Source organism: Lagenorhynchus albirostris, chromosome 8, assembly GCF_949774975.1.
Source record: "Lagenorhynchus albirostris chromosome 8, mLagAlb1.1, whole genome shotgun sequence".
NCBI lineage: Eukaryota > Metazoa > Chordata > Mammalia > Artiodactyla > Delphinidae > Lagenorhynchus > Lagenorhynchus albirostris.
The window spans coordinates 95,940,216-95,960,111 of NC_083102.1; the positions used below are offsets into that span (position 1 = coordinate 95,940,216).

The following is a 19,896-nucleotide window of genomic DNA, read 5'->3' on the forward strand; positions in this document are numbered from 1 at the left end:
AACTTCAGAAATATAGGTATAAAAAAATCAAACTAGTGATGATTTTTTTCTCTTCCTTAAGGGAATCCAAAGATAATTAGGAACCTTTTAAAACTCAGTGGAGATGTTATTAGCCTAATGATTTTGTGGCGTAAAATAAAAAGAGGTGTTAATCTGTGATGCATAGTTTATTGTTTAATCTCTCTAGTAATATGGAAAAGTCTTTCGCATTTCTGTTGAACATAGAGAACTTTGTTCTGAATTAGGGTGCTATTAGGTAGATTGCCACTAATTGAACATCTGTAGGGCTGTGCCTGAGGATTTTTTCATGTAACATTTTTATTGCTGATGGTATAACAGAAATACAGAAGGCATGAAAATCATGGTTAACAGTAGCTAAGAAGGAAGAATTAGTCCTCAAAATTACGTCAGTAGTCTAGAATGCCGGGCCCAAACCTAGAAAGTAGAATTTAACAGAGCAAATTAAAGGCTTGCATTGAAATTTTTTAAATATATTTTTAAACCATAGTATGAGGACACTGGCTTGAAAAAAATCCAAGAGGAAAAAGATCTAGGTCATTTATTTTATTTATGAAATACGGAAAACCTGTCAAGTGTTTTTAAAGGCATACTAAGTTGTATTGTGCCAACATCAGCAAAATAATAATCATGTAACACTTTGATGAGATTATACTTGGCACAGTTGCTTCAGATTCAGTTGGCACATTTTTCCAGCAGTTCTATGAGTCATGACAGTGAGGCGATCCCAGAACCCTAAGGGGATGAGGAATGATTAGCTGTGTCCAGTACCTGATAGACTGTCATGGGGGCTCTTCAGTACTGCTCAGCAAAAGACCAGGACTACAGCCCTTCACTTGAAGCCAGGTTTAGGCTTGTAATGAAAGCCTTGTTAAGAATAGTATGCACCCAGGAGTGGAAAAGACTACCTCACAGTTTGAAAGAAGACATGGCTTTGGCATTTGGCATTAGGTTAAAAAAAAAAAACTATATGATTTTTGAGTTGCCTTCCAACTTGAGTATTGGATATTTATGGGTGACGATTATTACAACTTAATGATTTGTTTGATTACTAATAGTTTTTTGAGTACTTACTATGTGGCAAGTACCATGCTAAGCAATTGACATGTATTATAATTCTTTAATTCTCACAACAGCACTGTAAAGTAGATTCCGTTTGTGTCCTCTTTTATAGATTAGGAAAATGAGATTTTTCTTAAATAAGAGGTTAAATAAATTGCCCAAGGTTATGCGTTGAGTGAGTGGGCAGAGCCGTTTTGGGGATTCAAGCCCACATCTGTCTAATTCCAGACCTTATCCCTTAATCAATACGCTATACGTGTCCCCCATGTGACTTATTAGTGTAATAGCATGGTAGTGGAGCGTATCAAAGTAATGTTTGTTGTATCTGTCTTTATAGGAAAACTAGACATTTCCAGCTGATGCAGTGGTTGAAATGATGTCATATACATGAGATCCCTAACTTTCATAACTTTGGAAGGTGATAGTGTCCTCTTAGAGTCACTTAGTGACAGTGAAATTCATTATTTTAGAATTCTCATAACCGGTTTCTCTTAAAAAAGTCAAATGGCTTTTTTAAGATTTAAATCATTTTTATGTATAAATGTGTGAAAAATTAAGTTATATAACGCTGCAAAAATATATTGGCTTTAATATTTGGTTCTGTATTTAGAAGAATGAATCTTGCAAATTTACACATTACATTTTATTTGATTAGAGAGGTGTTTCCCAAGTTATATTGCTACTTTTATGATTGCATATGACCTAAATTGGAATATCCACTGATGACTGTTGGGAAATTTTATTAAAATTTATCATCTCTGAAAAGTCAATTTTAACCGTGAATGTGTTTTGTTGAATTCTAGAGGGAAGTTTGCAGTGGTGAGGAAATGTATAAAGAAAGATTCTGGAAAAGAATTTGCAGCAAAGTTCATGAGAAAAAGAAGAAAAGGCCAAGATTGTCGGACAGAAATAATTCATGAAATTGCTGTTCTTGAACTAGCACAGGACGATCCTTGGGTCATTAATTTACACGCAGTCTACGAGACGCCATCGGAAATGATCCTAGTTCTGGAGTAGTAAGTGTCGTCTCCCTTACTGAGTTCGTTCCATAGTCCACACTCCTTTATCGGTGCCACTCATCTGTGATAACGTGGCAGGCCCTGGTTCTTTAGAAATCTGAAGATTTTCCAGAACTTTCTTGTGTGTTCTTCTTACTCATTTGACATATCCCAAATTTGCAAGGATGCATGTATGTTATGTTTCTCGTTTTCACTCTTCAATGAAATTCCTTTGAAAATAAGTTCTCTTATGTTCTTATTAGAGGCTTTCTTAAGAAGGTAAGTGGCACCAAGATAATATTAAAATAAAAAGCATTTTATAATCCCTTACATGTCCATATCGTCGAAGTTATTAATCCTTCTTTCAGAAATGATTGTTTTGATTCATACCATGTTTCCAATTTGGGTAAATAAGTAAGGACAGCAGAGAAAACAGCTTTGGAAGATGAAGGACAGTTTTTTCTTCTTAAGAAATCCTGTTTTCTTCTCTGCTTCTCCTGCCAAAGGAAAAGATTGATAGATTTGAGTACATTAAAAAGCATTATTAGTACATAATATGAACACAAAATGAAAAGACTCAGGGAAAAAATAGTTCTAATATCTGTTCACCCAAACTGATTAATATTTCTTTAATATATAACTAGATCTTACCAATATACACAGAAACATGAACCTCCCAGAGTAAAAAAAAAAAAAGGACAAAGAAAGGATATAAAGAGAAATTCCGCACAGAAACCTGTGTAAATGGCTTATACATACGTGAAAAATATTGATTTTTACAGTTTTTATAATGTAAATTTAAAAATAAGTTGCCGATTTCTCTCTATGTAAGATCGTCAGATATCATGAAGAAAAGTGATACTCATGACTTGGATCATCTCATTTATACTACAGGTGGGAGTATTACCTGGTGTAACTCTTCTGGAGAACAGTGTGGAGTATGTATCAAAAGCCCTAAAAATATATATACTCTTTAACCCAGCAATTTCACATACATAAATTTTTTCACAAGGAGATAATCAGGCCATTGTGCAAAGATGTATTATAAAAATGTTTAGTGCAGCAGTATCTACATAACAAAAAAAGAAATAATCTAAATGTTTAATGGTAAGAGGTTGGTGAAATAAGTGATCATGTCATGAGATGGATTGCTCTGCAGTCATTTTAAAAGATATGGTAGATAAAAATGTACTACATAGAAAGATGTTTTAAAATATTAAGTTAAAAAGAAAGAAACGTTACAAAATAACGTGTCTATTATTACCTTGTTTTTATTTAAAAGTTTATAGAGGGAGAAGTCTGAACGGCTAAAATAGTGTGTTCCTCTTGCTAATATAATTCAAGAGCATTGTGTTTATATATTTTAATTCGTAATTTCACTTGTAGGAATCCCGTCAAAGAAAAAATAAAATGTGAACAATGGAAAGCATGAAAGTGTTTTCCATTGTGTATTTTTAATTGTAATAGAAATATCCACAAATGATCAAATGCTTAAGAAATGTAGTCGCTGTGGATTATATCTCCGTGCAGTTGTTTTCCAGTTGTAAAAAGAAAGGTTGGTTGAGAGGATTTTGGTTTTCGGTTTGTCCTGGAGGCTTAAGTTAGGATTGGAAATTGATCCAGAAGAGACCCTCCAGCCATCATCTCCTCATTCCTCTCCCGTCCTCACAAACCTGCTCTTCAGCCTCTGCGCAGGTCTTCAGCCTTCCGTCTGCTCCTGCCTTTTCTTCCGTTACATTCCCTTCCCTTCTGTGGTCCTTACTGCAGCTAGTCCCTCACCAGCGCCTCACGTTACTTCCTTCTTTCTGTTGCTCTCCCTCTGCAACTCCTTCTGCCCGTTTGAAACATGGGACGCAGGCTGTGTGTCCCTCCTCCTGCCCGTTGTTGGGAGTACTTGCGTAGTCTTCAGTCTGCTTATTACGAGGGTGAGAGTTGCATCCTCAGCTGGGCTCTTGGTGTAGCTGGGTAATTCTTTACCTAATCTCTCAGCCCCTTCTTTTACCATCCCCGGCAGGTGGGCAGGAGCTAATCAAAACCTTGACCACACTTACTGTGTCACCCACTTCCCACCTGTTAGACACCGAGGCTTCTCTTCCTTTATGGAGGAAATAAAGGCCATCAGACACACGCCTCAGCATCCCTCTCTAACTGCTCTCACCTGCTTGCCTTCTGTTCCAAGGAAGAGATCCCACTCCTTAACTCGAAGGCTAAAACTTTGACATATGTTCTTTAATCCTCTTCCTTTTCTAGGACTTGAGTTTTACGTTTTAGTCACTTATCTAACCTCTCTCTCAGAGTCCCTCTCCTGTAGTGATTCTTTTCCCTCCATCTTCCAGGATTTCAGTCACTTCTCTCCTAAAATTCCTGGTCCTCAGCTTTGACGCTTTCTGAACTAATGTCCTGCCCTTCTCTTTCCTTTACTGCTGTGGTCTTTAAAGGAGTCGTCTGAATGTACAGCTTTCCTCACCTTCCAGTCAGTTTTGTTCTACTTCATTGATCCATCCATCTGCTGGTGTGCCGATACTCCATCACTTTTCAGTCTAATGCCATCTGCTCTCCTAAAACTTTCATGAGGTCATCAGCCCTGTGTGCCAAAATCGATCTCCTCATTTTAGTGTTCATTCTACTTCTTACTCTCTTTAAACACTTGATATTATACCTTCTTCTCTTGAAATTATGTTCTTCCTTGGCTTTCATGGCCCTCTTTTATTTTTTAAATCGTAGAGCCTTTTCCCCTTCATCTACTATATAAATATAAGTGCTCCCCACAGCTCATTAGTGTTACTCTGGTCATACGTTTATATTCTGCACGTTTACCCTGGATGATAACAGTCCATTTTTGTGGCTTCAGCTATTTTTTACATGCTGGTTATTGCTGGTTATTTCCAAATCTTTGTCTCCAGCGTCAGACCTTTCCCTCAGCTCCAGCTACTCTACTGCATATCCCTGAATCCACCTGCACATCATGACCGATGCACGATCAGTGTGTTTTCACCCCTGCGTTGCTGCCCTTCTAATGCCCATGTTTCTTTGCTCCCCACTTCCAGTGGTATCCCTGTTTATTTCATCACTCACGTAGAAACCTTGGGTCTATCCTTGATTGCTTTGTCTCATTTAATGCTCGTGTGTCATGAATTACCAAGTCTTCCACTTGAACCTCTCCCCTGCTGGTCCTTTTTTCATTGTGTTTGCTGTTTGTCCTCTGTGTTGGGTCCTCTCTCTCGCATGGACTTTCACAGTAGCTGCTTAGCTGATCACTCTGGCTTCAATTCTAGGGCATCCCTCAGGCTCCTGTTGGATAGGTGACCTACACATAGATGTGGCAATATTATTCCCTTGCTTAGAAATCTTTGGTAGCTTCTGTTGCTTCCATGATCATGTTTCTAGAACTACAAAACAGTATGATTTGACCCAAACTTTTTGTGTTCTACTTTTTGTTTGAAGAGGAAGTCTTAGAATTAGACTTTGCACATTGAGATATCAGAATTCTCGGCCATGTCAACAGATTGTTGTTATGGAAGCTGGCAGGTTCATGATAACTGTATTACTCATTCCACCTGCCATGTGCTCTGGATACTAAGGTGCTGGTAATACGAAAGTGAAAATAGCATAACCCCTTTGTTCCAAGTGCTATAGTTTAGTGGAAGAGATAGAAATGATGGCAACAACCTTGGTGTTTTACTAGAATTCTTGTTAATTGCTGTGGGAACATAGATGAGGTGTTAGTAGTCATAGCTAAGAATTTACTGTGTGCCAGGCACTGTGCTGCGTCTTCTCTGGCAGCTTTGTATACATCATTTATATGCTCTATATAGATTATTTGTGCATTTTAGTTTTAAATTTTCTCCAGCTTTACAAGACGTGATTGACATAGAACATGCTGTAAGTTTGAGGTCTGCAACGTCTTGGTACACTTATATCTTGCAAAATGATTACCACCAGGGCATTAGCTAACACCTGCATCACGTCACATAATTACCATTTCTTTTTTGTGGTGAGAACATTTAAGATCTACTCTCTTAGCAACTTTAAAGTATATAACACAGTATTATTAACTGTAATAATCATAGTTACATTAGATCCCCAGAACTTACCTTATAACTAGAAGCTTATGCTCTGACCAACAGCTCCTTTTTCCCCACCCCTAGTCCCTGGTAACCACATTCTAATCTCTATTTCCATTTGCGTTTGCCTTTTGTAGATTCCACCTATAAGTGATATCACACAGTATTTGTCCTTTTCTGTGTGACTTATTTCACTTAGCATGATGCCCTCAAGTCCTATCCACATTTTTGCAAATGGAAGGATGTCATTCTTTCTTGTGGCTGAACAATATTACATTATACATATATATATATATATATATATATATACACCACATCTTCTTTACCCATTCATGTTTTGACAGACACTCAGATTGTTTCCATATGTTAGCTATTGTGAAGAAGCCTGCAGTGAACATGGGAGTGTAGATATCTCTTCGAGATCCTGCTTTCATTTCTTTTGGATACATACCCAGAAGTGGAATTGCTGGATCATATGGTAGTTCTATTTTTAATTTTTTGAGGAACCTCCCTACTGTTTTCCAGAGTGGCTGCACCAATTTACATTCCCATCAACAGTGCACAAGGGTTCCCTTTCTTCCACATCCTTGCCAACACTTTCTGTCTCTTGCCTTTTTGTTGATAGCCATCCTAACAGGTGTGAGGTGATGATAGCTCATTGTGGTTTTGATTTGCATTTCCCCAATGATTAGTGATGTTGAGGACCTTTTCATGTGTCTGTTGGCCATCTGTATGTCTTCTTTGTGAACATGTCTATGTAGTTCCTCTGCCCATTTTTTTTTTTTTTTTTTTTTTTGGTATGCGGGCCTCTCACTGTTGTGGCCTCTCCCCTTGCGGAGCACAGGCTCCGGACGCGCAGCTCAGGGGCCATGGCTCACGGGCCCAGCCGCTCCGCGGCATGTGGGATCTTCCTGGACTGGGGCACGAACCCGTATCCCCTGCATTGGCAGGCGGACTCTCAACCACTGCGCCACCAGGGAAGCCCTGCCCATTTTTTTAATTGGAGTATTTGGTCTTTTGCTATTCAGTTGTATGAGTTCTTTATATACTTTGGATACTAACCCCTTATCAGATATATGAGTTGCAAATATTTTCTCCCATTCCGTAGTTGCCTTTTTATTTTGTGATGATTTCCTCAGCTGTGCAAAAGCTTTTTAATTTGATGTAGTCCCAGTTGTTTATGTTTGCTTTTGTTATCAAATCCAAAAAATCATTGCCAGGACTGATGTCAAGGAACTTACCCTCTATGTTTTCTTCTAGGAGTTTTATGGTTTCAGGTCTTACATTCAAGTCTTTGATCCATTTTGAGTTGACTTTCATGTATGTGTAGGTAGGGGTCCAGTTTTCTTCATTTGCATGTGAATATCGAGTTTTCCAAATACCATTTATTGAAGAGACTGTTCTTCCCCCGTTGTATACTCTTCATACTTCTCTTTATACTTTGTTATAAGTTAAATAATGATATATGCATGATTTTATTTCTGGGCTTTCTGTTCTGTTCCACTGATCTATATGTCTGTTTCTATGCCAATACCATACTGTTTTGATACTATAGCTTTGTAATATATTTTGAAACTGGGCTGATGCCTCCAGATTTGTTCTTCCTCAAGATTGCTTTGGGTATTTGGGGTCTTTTGTGGTTCCATACAAATTTTAGGATTGTTTTTTCTCTGTGAAAAATGCCATTGGAATTTTGATAGGAATTGCATTGAATCTGTAGATCACTTTGGGTAGTATGGATATTTAATAATATTAATTCTTCCAGGCCATGAGCATAAATAAATCTTCAGTTTTTTTCACCAATGTCTTAGTTTTCCATGTATAATAGATATATCATTTCTTGGTTAAAAATATTCCTAAGAATTCTATGCTTTTTGATGTTTTTGAAAATGGGATTGTTTTGTTAATTTCTCTTTCTGATAGTTCATTGTTAGTGTATAGAAGAAACACACTGATTTTGGTATATTGATTTTGTATCCTGCAACTGAAATTGTTTTTTGGGGGGTTTTTTTGGGTTTTTTTTTTTTGTGGTACACGGGCCTCTCACTGTTGTGGCCTCTCCCGTTGCGGAGCACAGGCTCCGGACACGCAGGCTCAGCAGCCATGGTTCATGGGCCCAGCCGCTCCGCGGCATGTGGGATCTTCCCGGACCAGGGCACGAACCCGCGTCCCCTGCATCGGCAGGCAGACTCTCAACCACTGCACCACCAAGGAAGCTCTGAAATTGTTTTATTTACAAATTTTAGAACAAGATTTTATATGTGAGAAAAAAAATTTCAGAATAATAATCAACCTAAGATCACGCAGATCCAAGTAGCAGAGCCAAGATTTAGCCCAGGAGTGTGTGATTCCAAAGCTTTTAGCCGTGCACTGTGCACCTTTACTCCACCAGAGAGGCAAGGGAGTGCTTCTGAAGGAGATATTCAGCGTTATACACCAGCCATCATTGCCTTACTTGGGATTTTTCAGGTTGTTTGGACTGCGTCCCATGCTTTTCTGTCTGACTTCTGTTCTACCTCATCTCCTGCTAGTACTTCTCCAACCTCCCCCTGCATTCTAGGCACACTTTTTTTTCTCTCTCAGTGCTTAAAGATATCATTGCATTGTCATCTGCCTTGCATTGTTTATGACAAGAAGTCTGTGTTGATTCTTGATACCCCTCCCTGTATGTGTGCCTTTTTAAAGATTTTTCTCTTTCACACTGGTTTTTAGCAACTTGAATATAAAGTGCCTTGATTTTCTTTGTTTATCCTGCTTGGGGTTTATTGAGCTACGTGGATCTTCTAGTTTTTATCAGATTTGGCGATTTTTCGGCAATTATTTAAAAAGATATTTTTCTGCCCCCACCTCTCTCTTCTCGTTTCCTCAATACAGTGTGTGAAACTGGTTGATGCTGTCGCTCAGGTCCCTAGGGTCCTATTTATTCTCCGCCCCACACCCCCGTACTTTAGATCGATGGCTTCCATTTCCATCTTCAGATTTGCTGATTCTTCCATAGTGTCTGATCTGCTGTAAAGCCTGGCCAGTGAAATCTTCACTATAAACATTGTATTTTTCCTTCTCTAGCAATTCCATGTGGTTCTTTTCATACCTCCCATCTCTCTCCTCGTTGTGTTCATACTTTACTTTAAATCCTTCAGTGTATTTATAATACCTGTTTTAAAGTCTTTACCTGCCAGTTCCATCATGTCTGGGTCTGTTTTTATTTTCCTGTTAGTTGTGAGATGTAAGTGGTGGCGTTGTCAGATGTCTAGTATTTTTTGGAAGGGTGCCATATATTTAGAATGGCACAGTGCTGGGTGGATTTTATGATCTTCCACTAAAAGAATGGTGATGTTTGTTTTGGCAGGCAGTTAAATTACTTGTGGATCAGACTTACTGGGCAGGTCTAGGGCTACTTAGCCTTTAATAAGGCTAAAATATGGCATTCTGGGGGGTCTGCTGAATGCCCCAGGTGCTTGGCATGGTTTTTCTCCTCAAACTGAGTAAAATTCAGATAGCTTATTCTGTCCTTGGTGAATGCTAGGGCTTGTTCAGCTTATGATTTCCTGGTAGTTCTTTGCCTGACCTCAGTTTTATCCAGTGAATGTGCATATAAGTACCTTGTCTAAGACTCTGGGATGCAACTAAGCAGCTGTCTGCAGGTCTCTCTCTGTGTAGAACCCTCGTCCCTGGTCCTCTGCCTGTACAAAGTCCAGCTGCCTTAGCCTTGTCAAACTCCCCTCCTACCTCCTCCATTTAGCAAGGCTGCTGTTCTGCTTGGGATCCTCCCCAGCCCTGTACCACGTGCCGTAAATTACCTCCAAGTAGGAAGACAGAGCATAGGGCTCAGCTTGCTTGTGCCTCCACCTCAGGGATAATGGTCCTAACGGCCTGTCGTTCTTATGTCTGAAAACAGTTGGTTCATATACTTGGCTCATTTTCTCATTGTTTATGGGTAGATGGCAAGTTCCGTACCATTTGGGTGAAAGGGGAAGTAGCCACTCATCCTTCTGTGAGTGTACCAGTTATTTGTCACACCAACAGGCCCTTATACATATGTCCACTCTGCCTGGGATGCACTCCTGCCATTCCATCTAGTGGATTCCTGTTCATTCCTGAAGGCTCAGAATAAGTGTCATCTTTCTAAGATTTTTTTTCTCTTTCCTTCCAATTAATTGCTCATTTGCTAAGTTATCAAATCACTTGATATATAACTTCACACTCATGTGTATTTATGCATACACATTCCTAAAATTATCTTTCGTCTTTCTCTTCCCAACTAAAACTTATAATTTATCTTCCTTGGCCTAGCACATAGCACAGGGCCTCTAACATATTTGATTGATATTTGTTGAATTTGAATAGTGAGGGAGTAGAGATCCAAACTGGGCCTCTACATGGGATAGAAATGGAAATGCTGGTTTAGGTAGAAAAAGGAGTGTTTGGTGCCTAAGTTTGGAAGCTGCGATCTAGCTAAGGTGCAAGCAGCCAGGGAAAGTCCGTTACCCTTAGCTTCTGAGCATCATTTATAGGCTCTGAGTAATGTTGACAAAGAGATACTTACAGCTTTCTGAGGACCACTAACTAGGAAATTGAAATTCACCGTTCTTAATATTTTGTGTAAAAATCGTTTTGGTGGAAAATTTTTGGAAAGGCCCTTGAGTTAATTGTTTTGTAAAGCCCTTGAGTTAATTGTTTTGTAAAAGATATTTGGGTAAAAAGTTAAATGAATTTGTTTCTTTGTAATTTTAAAGTTGTGGAAAATAAGTGCTGCTGGAGTAAAGTGCACTGTAATAAAGCTGTGGAAGTCTTGCTGTAGTGAAAGGGAGACGTAGCAAAACTGTGCTGCTCGAGCACACACAGAGGTGTGAAGCACCTTCCTTCCCACACAGACTTCTGTGTGAAGGAAGGTGCTTTGTGCGAAGTAGTTGTTAATATTCTTGTGTCTTCTGTTACCATACTTGACAGATGCTTTTAACATCTCAAGTTGTTCCTTAGTAAAATTTTACTTGGTTCCATTAGTTAATATGACAGTTAAATGGGTCAGGCTTAAACGTAAGTAGGATGAGATGATATGGTGGTCGTACGTTGTACCGAGAGGGTATGTTAAGTCTTACTGATCGCTCAAGGCTGGCTTTTACAGTTTTTTTTATTACAATAGGCTCAGGCAGTTGTGAGTGTAGCCTTCATGTGCAGGGGACTCCGTGGACTGCACATCGCATCCTGGTGCATCTCTAGCTGCTGCGGCCGAGTGCACTCAGCTCGTGCTAACTGCCTGCTCAGCGTACAGCACTGCCGGGCTGTCACTAACTTACTGCTCGGTTCTGTTGTCAGTGCTCACCCTTTCCTTCCTCATGAGTTACGCATCACTTCAGCTTTGCCGGAATATGTGCTGGCCATTTTACAGTAAATTACATAAAAATTGTTTTGATGCTTTCATGTATGGTTTTCTCATACTGTAATTAAAATATAATTGTCAGGGCTTCCCTGGTGGCGCAGTGGTTGAGAGTACGCCTGCCGATGCAGGGGACTCGGGTTCGTGCCCCGGTCCGGGAAGATCCCACATTCCGCGGAGCGGCTGGGCCCGTGAGCCATGGCCGCTGAGCCTGCGCGTCCAGAGCCTGTGCTCTGCAACGCGAGAGGCCACAACAGTGAGAGGCCCGCGTACCGCAAAAAAAAAAATATATATATATAATTGTCAGTTGTATAGGTTTAACCAGATGAAAATTTGAATCAGCCAGCGAGTTATTTTCTTTCACTCTCACCACCTACAGCTTTTCAGCTAAACTTAAATAGGTTCTTAGCTGACTTTGGTGAAAATTTTTGTTTCCTTTTATAGACAGAATTTGGAAAGTAGATTGCCCTAACAAAAAAAAAGGAAGGAAAGAAGGCTGGAAGGAAAGAACTAAATTATCTTATGAAAAGGAAACGAATGAGTAGCTTTTGTTTGACAGTAGCATGGCTGTTTGGAGATGCGTATTTCACATTAATTTTTATAACAACTTCATGGAAGCAATCCAGTCTTTTTTTTAAAAAAAAAACACATAAAGGAAAATTTGAGATAGGACATGAGCTGTCATTTATGGTAAGAACAAATTGTTAAAATATGGAATTTCTGCTGAAGGGAAAGAAAAATTGTAAATGATTTGTTTCTTTTATCGGCAAAATTATTCAGAGGAAAAAAAAAAAACTGAGGTGCTTTGGCCAGAAGGTGGAAGAAAGTTTAAGTCCGTACCACTCTTTTGGTGAGCCTAGGTCATATCTACTGAAATTTCAAAAGCACATTCCTTTCACACCAGCAGTTTCATCCCAGTATCTACGTTGAAGACTACTTACTGACACAGGCACTGACAGGAACCTTCACACACCTTCGCATCACAGCATTGTTTATAATCATGAATAATGAAAAAAAAACCCTAAATGTCCTTCAAAGGGGAATGGCTAAATAAACTATGGTTTTTCTATTCACAAGGTTGCAGGAATTAAAAATTCTGAGGTAGGACTTCTCTGGTGGCGCAGTGGTTAAGAATCCACCTGCCAATGCAGGGGACATGGGTTGGATCCCTGGTCTGGGAAGATCCCACATGCCCCAGAGCAACTAAGCCCACTAGCCACAACTACTGAACCCATGCGCTGCAACTGCTAAAGCCCGCACCTTCTAGGGCCCCACGTGCTGCAACTACTGAGCCCACGTGCTGCAACTACTGAAGCCCAAGTGCCTAGAGCCCGTGCTCCGTGACAAGAGAAGCCACCACAACGAAGAATAGCCCCTGCTCGCCTCAACTAGAGAAAGCCCGCCTGCAGCAATGAAGATCCAAGTCAGCCAAAAAATTTAAAAAATAAAAGATAAAAATTATGAGATATAAAACCATCATGGAAAAGACTCTTAAGGCATGTTTAAGTAATTAAAAAAAGTAATAGAACAGTATCAGTTAGAATGTTGCCATTTATGTGTCTTTAAAAATCCAGAAAACTAATATTTTTGTATGCATTTAAATATATTTTAAAAATCTGGAAGGTTGGAGTACACCTGAGTGATAACAGAGCTTACTTCTATATGTAGCTCTGGACTGGGGGAAGGGTCTTCAATGGAGGGCATTTGCTTTATTTGCATTTTTTACAAAAACAATGTTTTTATGTATTCTGTAACTAAAAATTCTTGAGTATTCTTTTACTTGAAAGTGTGTTAATATATTTTACTACTAAGGTTTAGTTCTTGAAGTTCTGAAGCTGATGTTTTTATTTAGCTTTGGAAGTGCTTATCTGAGCTTAAATTTTTACTTAAAAATATTGGATTTCAGCATATAGATGGAAGAAAGTTTACACACATTCACATTATAGTCTATGTAAATAAAGATACCTACTGTGTCTAAATATTAAGAACACAAAGGCTATTTTTAATGAGTCCTCTTCCTTTCTATTGAAAATGTGCTTCTCATCTTCTCTAGTGCTGCTGGGGGTGAAATCTTTGACCAGTGTGTTGCAGACAGAGAAGAAGCCTTTAAGGAAAAAGATGTTCAGAGACTCATGCGGCAGATTTTAGAAGGTGTTCGCTTTTTACACGCTCATGACGTAGTTCATCTTGATTTGAAGGTAAGAGCTGAATTACTTTACAGTTTTGAGGTTGCTGGAGAATGACACTCTAGATGCGAGATGTCTCACAGTGGTTTCCTCCAATATTTGTCAGGTTTGTGTGTTTTATTAGGTAACAAGGATATAAGAATTGAGTCATAACTTGTATCCTCTAGCCAGTTTTATCAGGGAGAGAATGCACATGTGCATACATAGAAAGATAAATAATAATACATTGCCCCGGAAATGGAGCTTCGAGGGTATATTGCTGGAGTAGGTGAAGGCTTCCTGGTGGAGACAGGGCTTGAGCTAGACCTTTCCAAAAAGTTAGGATTTAGATAGGTAGAGAAGAATAGGAGAAAGTTAACTCAAAAGAGTTAGGAATACTTGTGATGTGCTTGGACAAAAATAAATGGAAAAGTTCCTCTGGAATTGAAAGATGGCGTAGGAGATACTGAAAGTTGAGAAAAGGCCAGATTCCTGGGGTTCACATGTCACGGACTGATAGGTGATTTTTGAGCAGAAATATTTGAAAAGCAGTGTTGTGGAAAATTAGGCAGGCAGCAATAAATAAAATAGGGAATGAAAGCAATCAGAGGCAGGTAGATTTTTAATTTGAAATTGTCAAAGAAGGAAGGGGAGGAAGGAGGAGAGAAAATACAAAGGGTGGTATCAGTCACCGTCCTTTCAAGTGATTCGGACACCAGCTGAAAGCAGGGTAATCGAAAGAGGAACTGTCATTGGCTGAAACGTCCAGGGTAACTCTGGCTGCAGTTACACCACTATTCATTCATCCAGATATTGCCAGCACTTGGTTTTTCTTCAGTTCTCAGCTCTACCTCCTCCAAATGGCAATAAAATGGTGGTGAGTTAGATGCAACCGTTTTTTACCCTCACAACTGCCCTGAGACTCAGCAGGAAAGAGCTGCTCTCAGGTCACTGGCTCATTCAGAAGTCCTGAGACCCACTCAAACCAGCTTAGATCAACCCAGAAAGAATTGGTGCACTGGTCCAGGGTGCAGGGCTTTGACGGCCAGGCCAGTGCCATCGGTGTCACATGCACCCACCTAGAGGGGTCAAGCCCTGCTCCCAGCCCAGCGTTGATGTGGACTGAGAGTGGGGAAGGGATGGGTTCTCAGACCAGTTCCGTTTCTCAAAGACTAGAGAATGGGCGCTCAGGGGACAAACAGTAAATGTCCACCGCAGGTATTCAGAGCATATTCCTTCAGGCAGCTGAGGAGAAAAGCGTCTGAGACCCCTGGTGGTTTTCCCATGGTTGCTTCCCTGTCAAGTCCAGGTGGGGCTTTGTGGAAGTGAGACAGTCCCCTAGCACAGAACACCCCAGGGACTCCGGCGCCTTACCAGCCTTGTCAGCCAGAGGAGAGGGGGTGAGGAAGGAGGGTAACCTGACAGGGCCGAACCCCCGGACCCAAAACCACTTTCCTCTCCTGAACTGCGGCCTTGTCTCACTCACCTGCCCATCCACCCTGACCCCTGCTGTCGTATGCTTCCAGCAGAAGGGAGATGCTTTCGGCAGTGGCTCTCCAGCTTTGACCCAGGTCAGGGTCACCTGAAAGGCTTGTTAAAACAAATTGCTGGGCCCCAGCAAGTTTCACATTCAGGGCAGGGCCAGGTGATGCCAGTCCTGCGGATGCAGGTGCCACTCAGCTGCTGCTGGATGGACACTGACACCTTATACACACCGTGCTGTACACGCACCGTGCTGTACACGCACCGTGCTGTACACGCACCGTGCTGTACACGCACCGTGCTGTACACGCACCGTGCTGTATACATACCGTGCTGTATACATGGCAGTGTTTAATCTCTTTTGCACGAAGGAACACTCTCAAGGAGGAGTGTGCAGTGTATATAACCAGGAAGTGACTCCATAAGTAAACTTGATCAAATTCCATTTGAAATTAGGTGGAAAGGTAATAGGTTATCCTTCAAATGCTAGTTTCCTACAGAAAAATACAGGGGAAAGGAAATTATTTGGAAACCTTCTTGTTCTTTTGTGCAAGATGCCAATATTTCATTTTGTTAACAGTTCTTTTTCCTCCAGGACACTGATTTCTTAGTGTAGTGTCTAAAGTGGGTGGTTACAGCACGGCACCATTTTTCGAAGGCAGGTGTGGACATGTGTGCACCCACGAGTAGTGCAGTGGCCTTAGACATCACCTAGGTGAAACCCTCAGAGCATGCGCAAGGGAGCTGGGGCTTTGTTTTGTCCCTTTAGTGCATCGTATGCATTAGAAATTCAAAGATCCTGGGTGCGGGACACAGCCACCGTGCTTCGCTCAGGAACACTTGCCAGGAAGAGATGGTCTCTGCAGTCCAGACTTCAGTGGACTCAGACTTTAAGAAGCCTCAGTTAGGGCTTCCCTGGTGGCGCAGTGGTTGAGAGTCCGCCTGCCGATGCAGGGGACACGGGTTTGTGCCCCGGTCCGGGAAGATCCCACATGCTGCGGAGAGGCTGGGCCCGTGAGCCATGGCCGCTGAGCCTGCGCGTCCGGAGCCTGTGCTCCGCAACGGGAGAGGCCACAACAGTGAGAGGCCCGCGTACAGATTAAAAAGAAAAAAAAAAGAAGCCTCAGTTAGTACCAGCCGTGAGGAAAATGTCCCCAAAGTAATGTCTGTGCTAAGCCTTCTCTCATGTTTGGTTTTACACACTTAACTTTGTAAAATCATACATTTATTTCTATGACGTTTTGCTAGTTCTATGATGTAAAAACGACCTCCAGGAACAGAACACCAATTTAAATAATATTGCATCTATAGGAAATGAGCTTTCAATTTATGACAGCTCCACCTACGACATTATTCAGAAAAGGAGCTAATTAGGTAGTGAGTCAGACGGGTTGCCAACACTGTGTGTCATGCATCTTTGATGTTACTTGAAAGCAGTCAAGGGTGAATATTAAGTTCTTGACTACCAGGTTCGACTGTGTATTTACACAGTGAAATTATATCCCTGTCTCCCTAATACACTCAGTGTAAATCGTATCCTTTCTCCCCAGTGCACTCAGTGTAGAATTCTTTCCAGCTTTAATAGAGGCTTTGATGATGGGCCTTTGATGTTGGAAACAGGACTTTCCATGTTTCCTAGACCCAGAAGAGCTAGAGGACAAGGTGGCCTGGAAGGTTCTCAGCCTGTCTTCTGCCCTCACACGCTGCACACGTGCAGTCAGACCTGTTTCTCAGTGAACTCTGGAGGGGAAAGGTTGGAGATGGGGTTGGAAAGGCAGCAGTGCAGACGGGAATGATTTCTATCAAAAGGTCATTTCCAAGTTGACTTCCATGTCCCCCGTGAGTCTGGACAAAGAGAGTCTACTGTCCTGCATCTTTTAACAACCGTCTGCCCAGTGACAATTTGTTTATAATGCTGACTCTCAGTCTCTATCAGAGCTTGAAAGACGAAGCTATAGAGCTAAATGTGTTTTCTTACGTTTTAATTCTGTGAAAAGTGATAACCCTGGTATATATGGGAGCTTTGAGTCAGTAGACCATTTATTCCATGGTGAAAATGGGCAATTCTCATCCCAGAGACAGAAGTTAGTTAGAATGGCTATTATAGTTGCCTCTTTGAAAAGTGGTAATTGACAGAACGGGAAATACACTACTCAGTCCGGTCAGACCCCGAATGGTCAGTTTGCCAAAAGACTGATTCGCTGAAGACTCTCAGCCAGATGCAGGCAGGCCTCAGAGATGTGGCGGGTTTGCTTCCAGACACCACAGTAGAGTGAATATCGCAATAAAGCGAGTCACACCATCTTTCCCAGTGCCAAGGTCACTGATCACAGGTCAGCACAACAAATATAATGGAAAAGCCTGAAATACTGTGAGGATTACCAAAATGTGACACAGAGACACAAAGTGAGCAAATGCTGTTTGAAAAACGGCGCCAAGGCTTGCTCGACGCAGGGTTGCCTCAGACCTTCAATTGGTAAAAAACGAAATAGCTGCGAAATGCAGTAAAACAAAGTGCAGTAAAACGAGGCAGGCCTGTATCTTCAGCTGAACATGGGAAGTTCTTTGAGGAGTAACAGATGCAGATGTTGGGGTGTTTATGCATCTACGAAAATTGAAGACCCTGAAGTGTGTGTGATTAAGGGAGAGCCCATTCCTTTGCACGTAAATCATGGCAGGACTGACAAGTCTCAGTAACAGCAACTCTGCCAGAGTCAGGACAAGCTCGAGGCTCAAAACCATCTCAGTAATTTGCTGAGCTAGTCATGGGCGTAATGGCCTGCTTTTACATCAGTCAAGGGGAGGACTGACCAAAAGGGGCACAAAAAAATCCAGTCTTAAAATCCAAGGCTGTTTGTGTTCAGATGGTCTTGTACTGGTCAGATCTTCCAGCAGTTCTGTACTAGGTATTCAGTCATTAAACCCGTCCACCCTGTGATATGTATAATGGGAAGTAAAGGAGCAGACTAGGAATTAGAAGCTGGAACTTTGCCATCTGAGATTAAGTTGATCACTGATAGTTTAAGCATCAATGTTTTACTTGAAAGAGGAGTAACATGTAACATTTCTAAACAGTTTCCCAAATTTATTTAGACAGGATTATTAACCTATTTCTATACTCTGACCTGGGTTTTAGTGCATAAAATGTCAATTTACTTGAACTTTCGTGGGCTGATAAAATGTTCCTTAAAATGCTGTCCATGGTACCTTAAGCCTTATTGAGCAGATTAGCCTCAAGTCTACAATGATCTCATCCAATGGTGATTGCTCAGTAAATGGTAGATTATGTACAGAAGTGAAGATACCCAGATAAATAAAAGGATTCCCCCACGAAGCTGAGAAATAAGATTTTAGGAGCACTCCTCTACTCCCAGTTGTCTATTTGGGAACAGTTTGTATGTTTCCCATTTATTCCACTCTCATTACCTCTCTGTGGACCTTGTACTTTTCTCTTTTTACCACTTGGGATGCATGCATCTTAAATAGAATCAAGTATTGTGAGCCACAGCCTCTGTCATGAACTGGATTCCACAGAGAGGAGGTCTAACTAAGCTGTAAATGTAAAGGTACTTATCTTTGTTTTTAGCACATGTTTTCAGAAACTGATGGATATTTTCAGAAATGATGGAGATTATAGTCTTATATTTTATTTAGAGGAGTAAGGTCTACTTTAAAAACGTACCTGTGGTCAAACCAGGGCACAGTTGGACGAGAGGACATGATAAACGTTAACTGTGAAGTTCCGAAAGCTGCGATTTTATGAGACGTGTGTTTTTTCTAGCAATCTCTCTTTCAAGGGTTTAACGTCTCTCACTTTGGCAGATTATGGATGCTGTGACTAAGCCTTGATTTCAAATACTAAGGTAACATTTTAATAATTTGGTCACACTACTACAGAATTTACTACATTACCACCAAACCAACGAGCTTGTGCGTAATAACTAAAGAAAGCATTTCCCGTGGAATGTAAAGAGTAAACAAAATGTAAGGGAAAGATGTTTAATCTACTTTAAGGGAACAAATGCTATTTAAAAACATTCCCAGAATGAGCACGTCTTGTTAATCACAAATGAACCTTAAGAAGATCTGGTGATTAGCAGTATTTCTCTTGGTGTTTTTGATGTACTGGGAAAGGCAAAACATGTGCAGTGATGAATGTCTGTTCAGAGCCAGACTCCTCTCCTCTAATTTGCCTGAATAATGATGTTTGATTGTACTGTAGTATATCATTCGTGTAATACAACTAAAATTGCCTTGAGAAGTCTGGGGCCTCATGATCATGATGTTACATAGGATTTTTTCCTGAAGAAATAGCTAGAAGCTAAGTAAAAAAGAGAATGTTGGCTTTATAAGGAAGGTTATGTTACCAGAACCTCTATAGTTACTTTGTCATTGAAAAGAGACATTGATGCTCACACTGATCAGTTGACCTTCTCAATCTTGGGGGCGGGGTGCTTTATCTGGTTTGGGTGTTTATAACCATTGAGCACGCGTCTGCAGTGGAAACTTCTACAGTGACAGCAATTTGTTGTTTTGGTTTTTCATTCAGTTTTAAGTTTTTACTGTAGCCAGAACTGTCTGTGATTTACAAGAAAAAGACAAAACAGGTTTTTATACAAAATTAGAGATGATACTGAGCCACAGTGTGGTTGTTTCACTATAGGCAGAAAAGTCTTAGTTATTTTGATGAATTTGTTTTCAAAACAAACTATCATTCCATAATTGCATAG

General features: G+C 40.6%; 1 protein-coding gene across 1 annotated transcript in view; it reads left to right on the top strand.

Annotated features, from left to right (window-relative positions):
* The window catches only part of STK17A (serine/threonine kinase 17a), a 38,274-nt gene that overhangs the window by 8,321 nt on the left and 10,057 nt on the right, over window positions 1–19,896 (top strand). Inside the window, exons 2-3 of the mRNA XM_060157359.1 lie at window positions 1,884–2,096; window positions 13,573–13,717. Coding sequence (XP_060013342.1) covers window positions 1,884–2,096; window positions 13,573–13,717 — 358 coding nt within the window. The remainder of the gene's footprint in view (window positions 1–1,883; window positions 2,097–13,572; window positions 13,718–19,896) is intronic.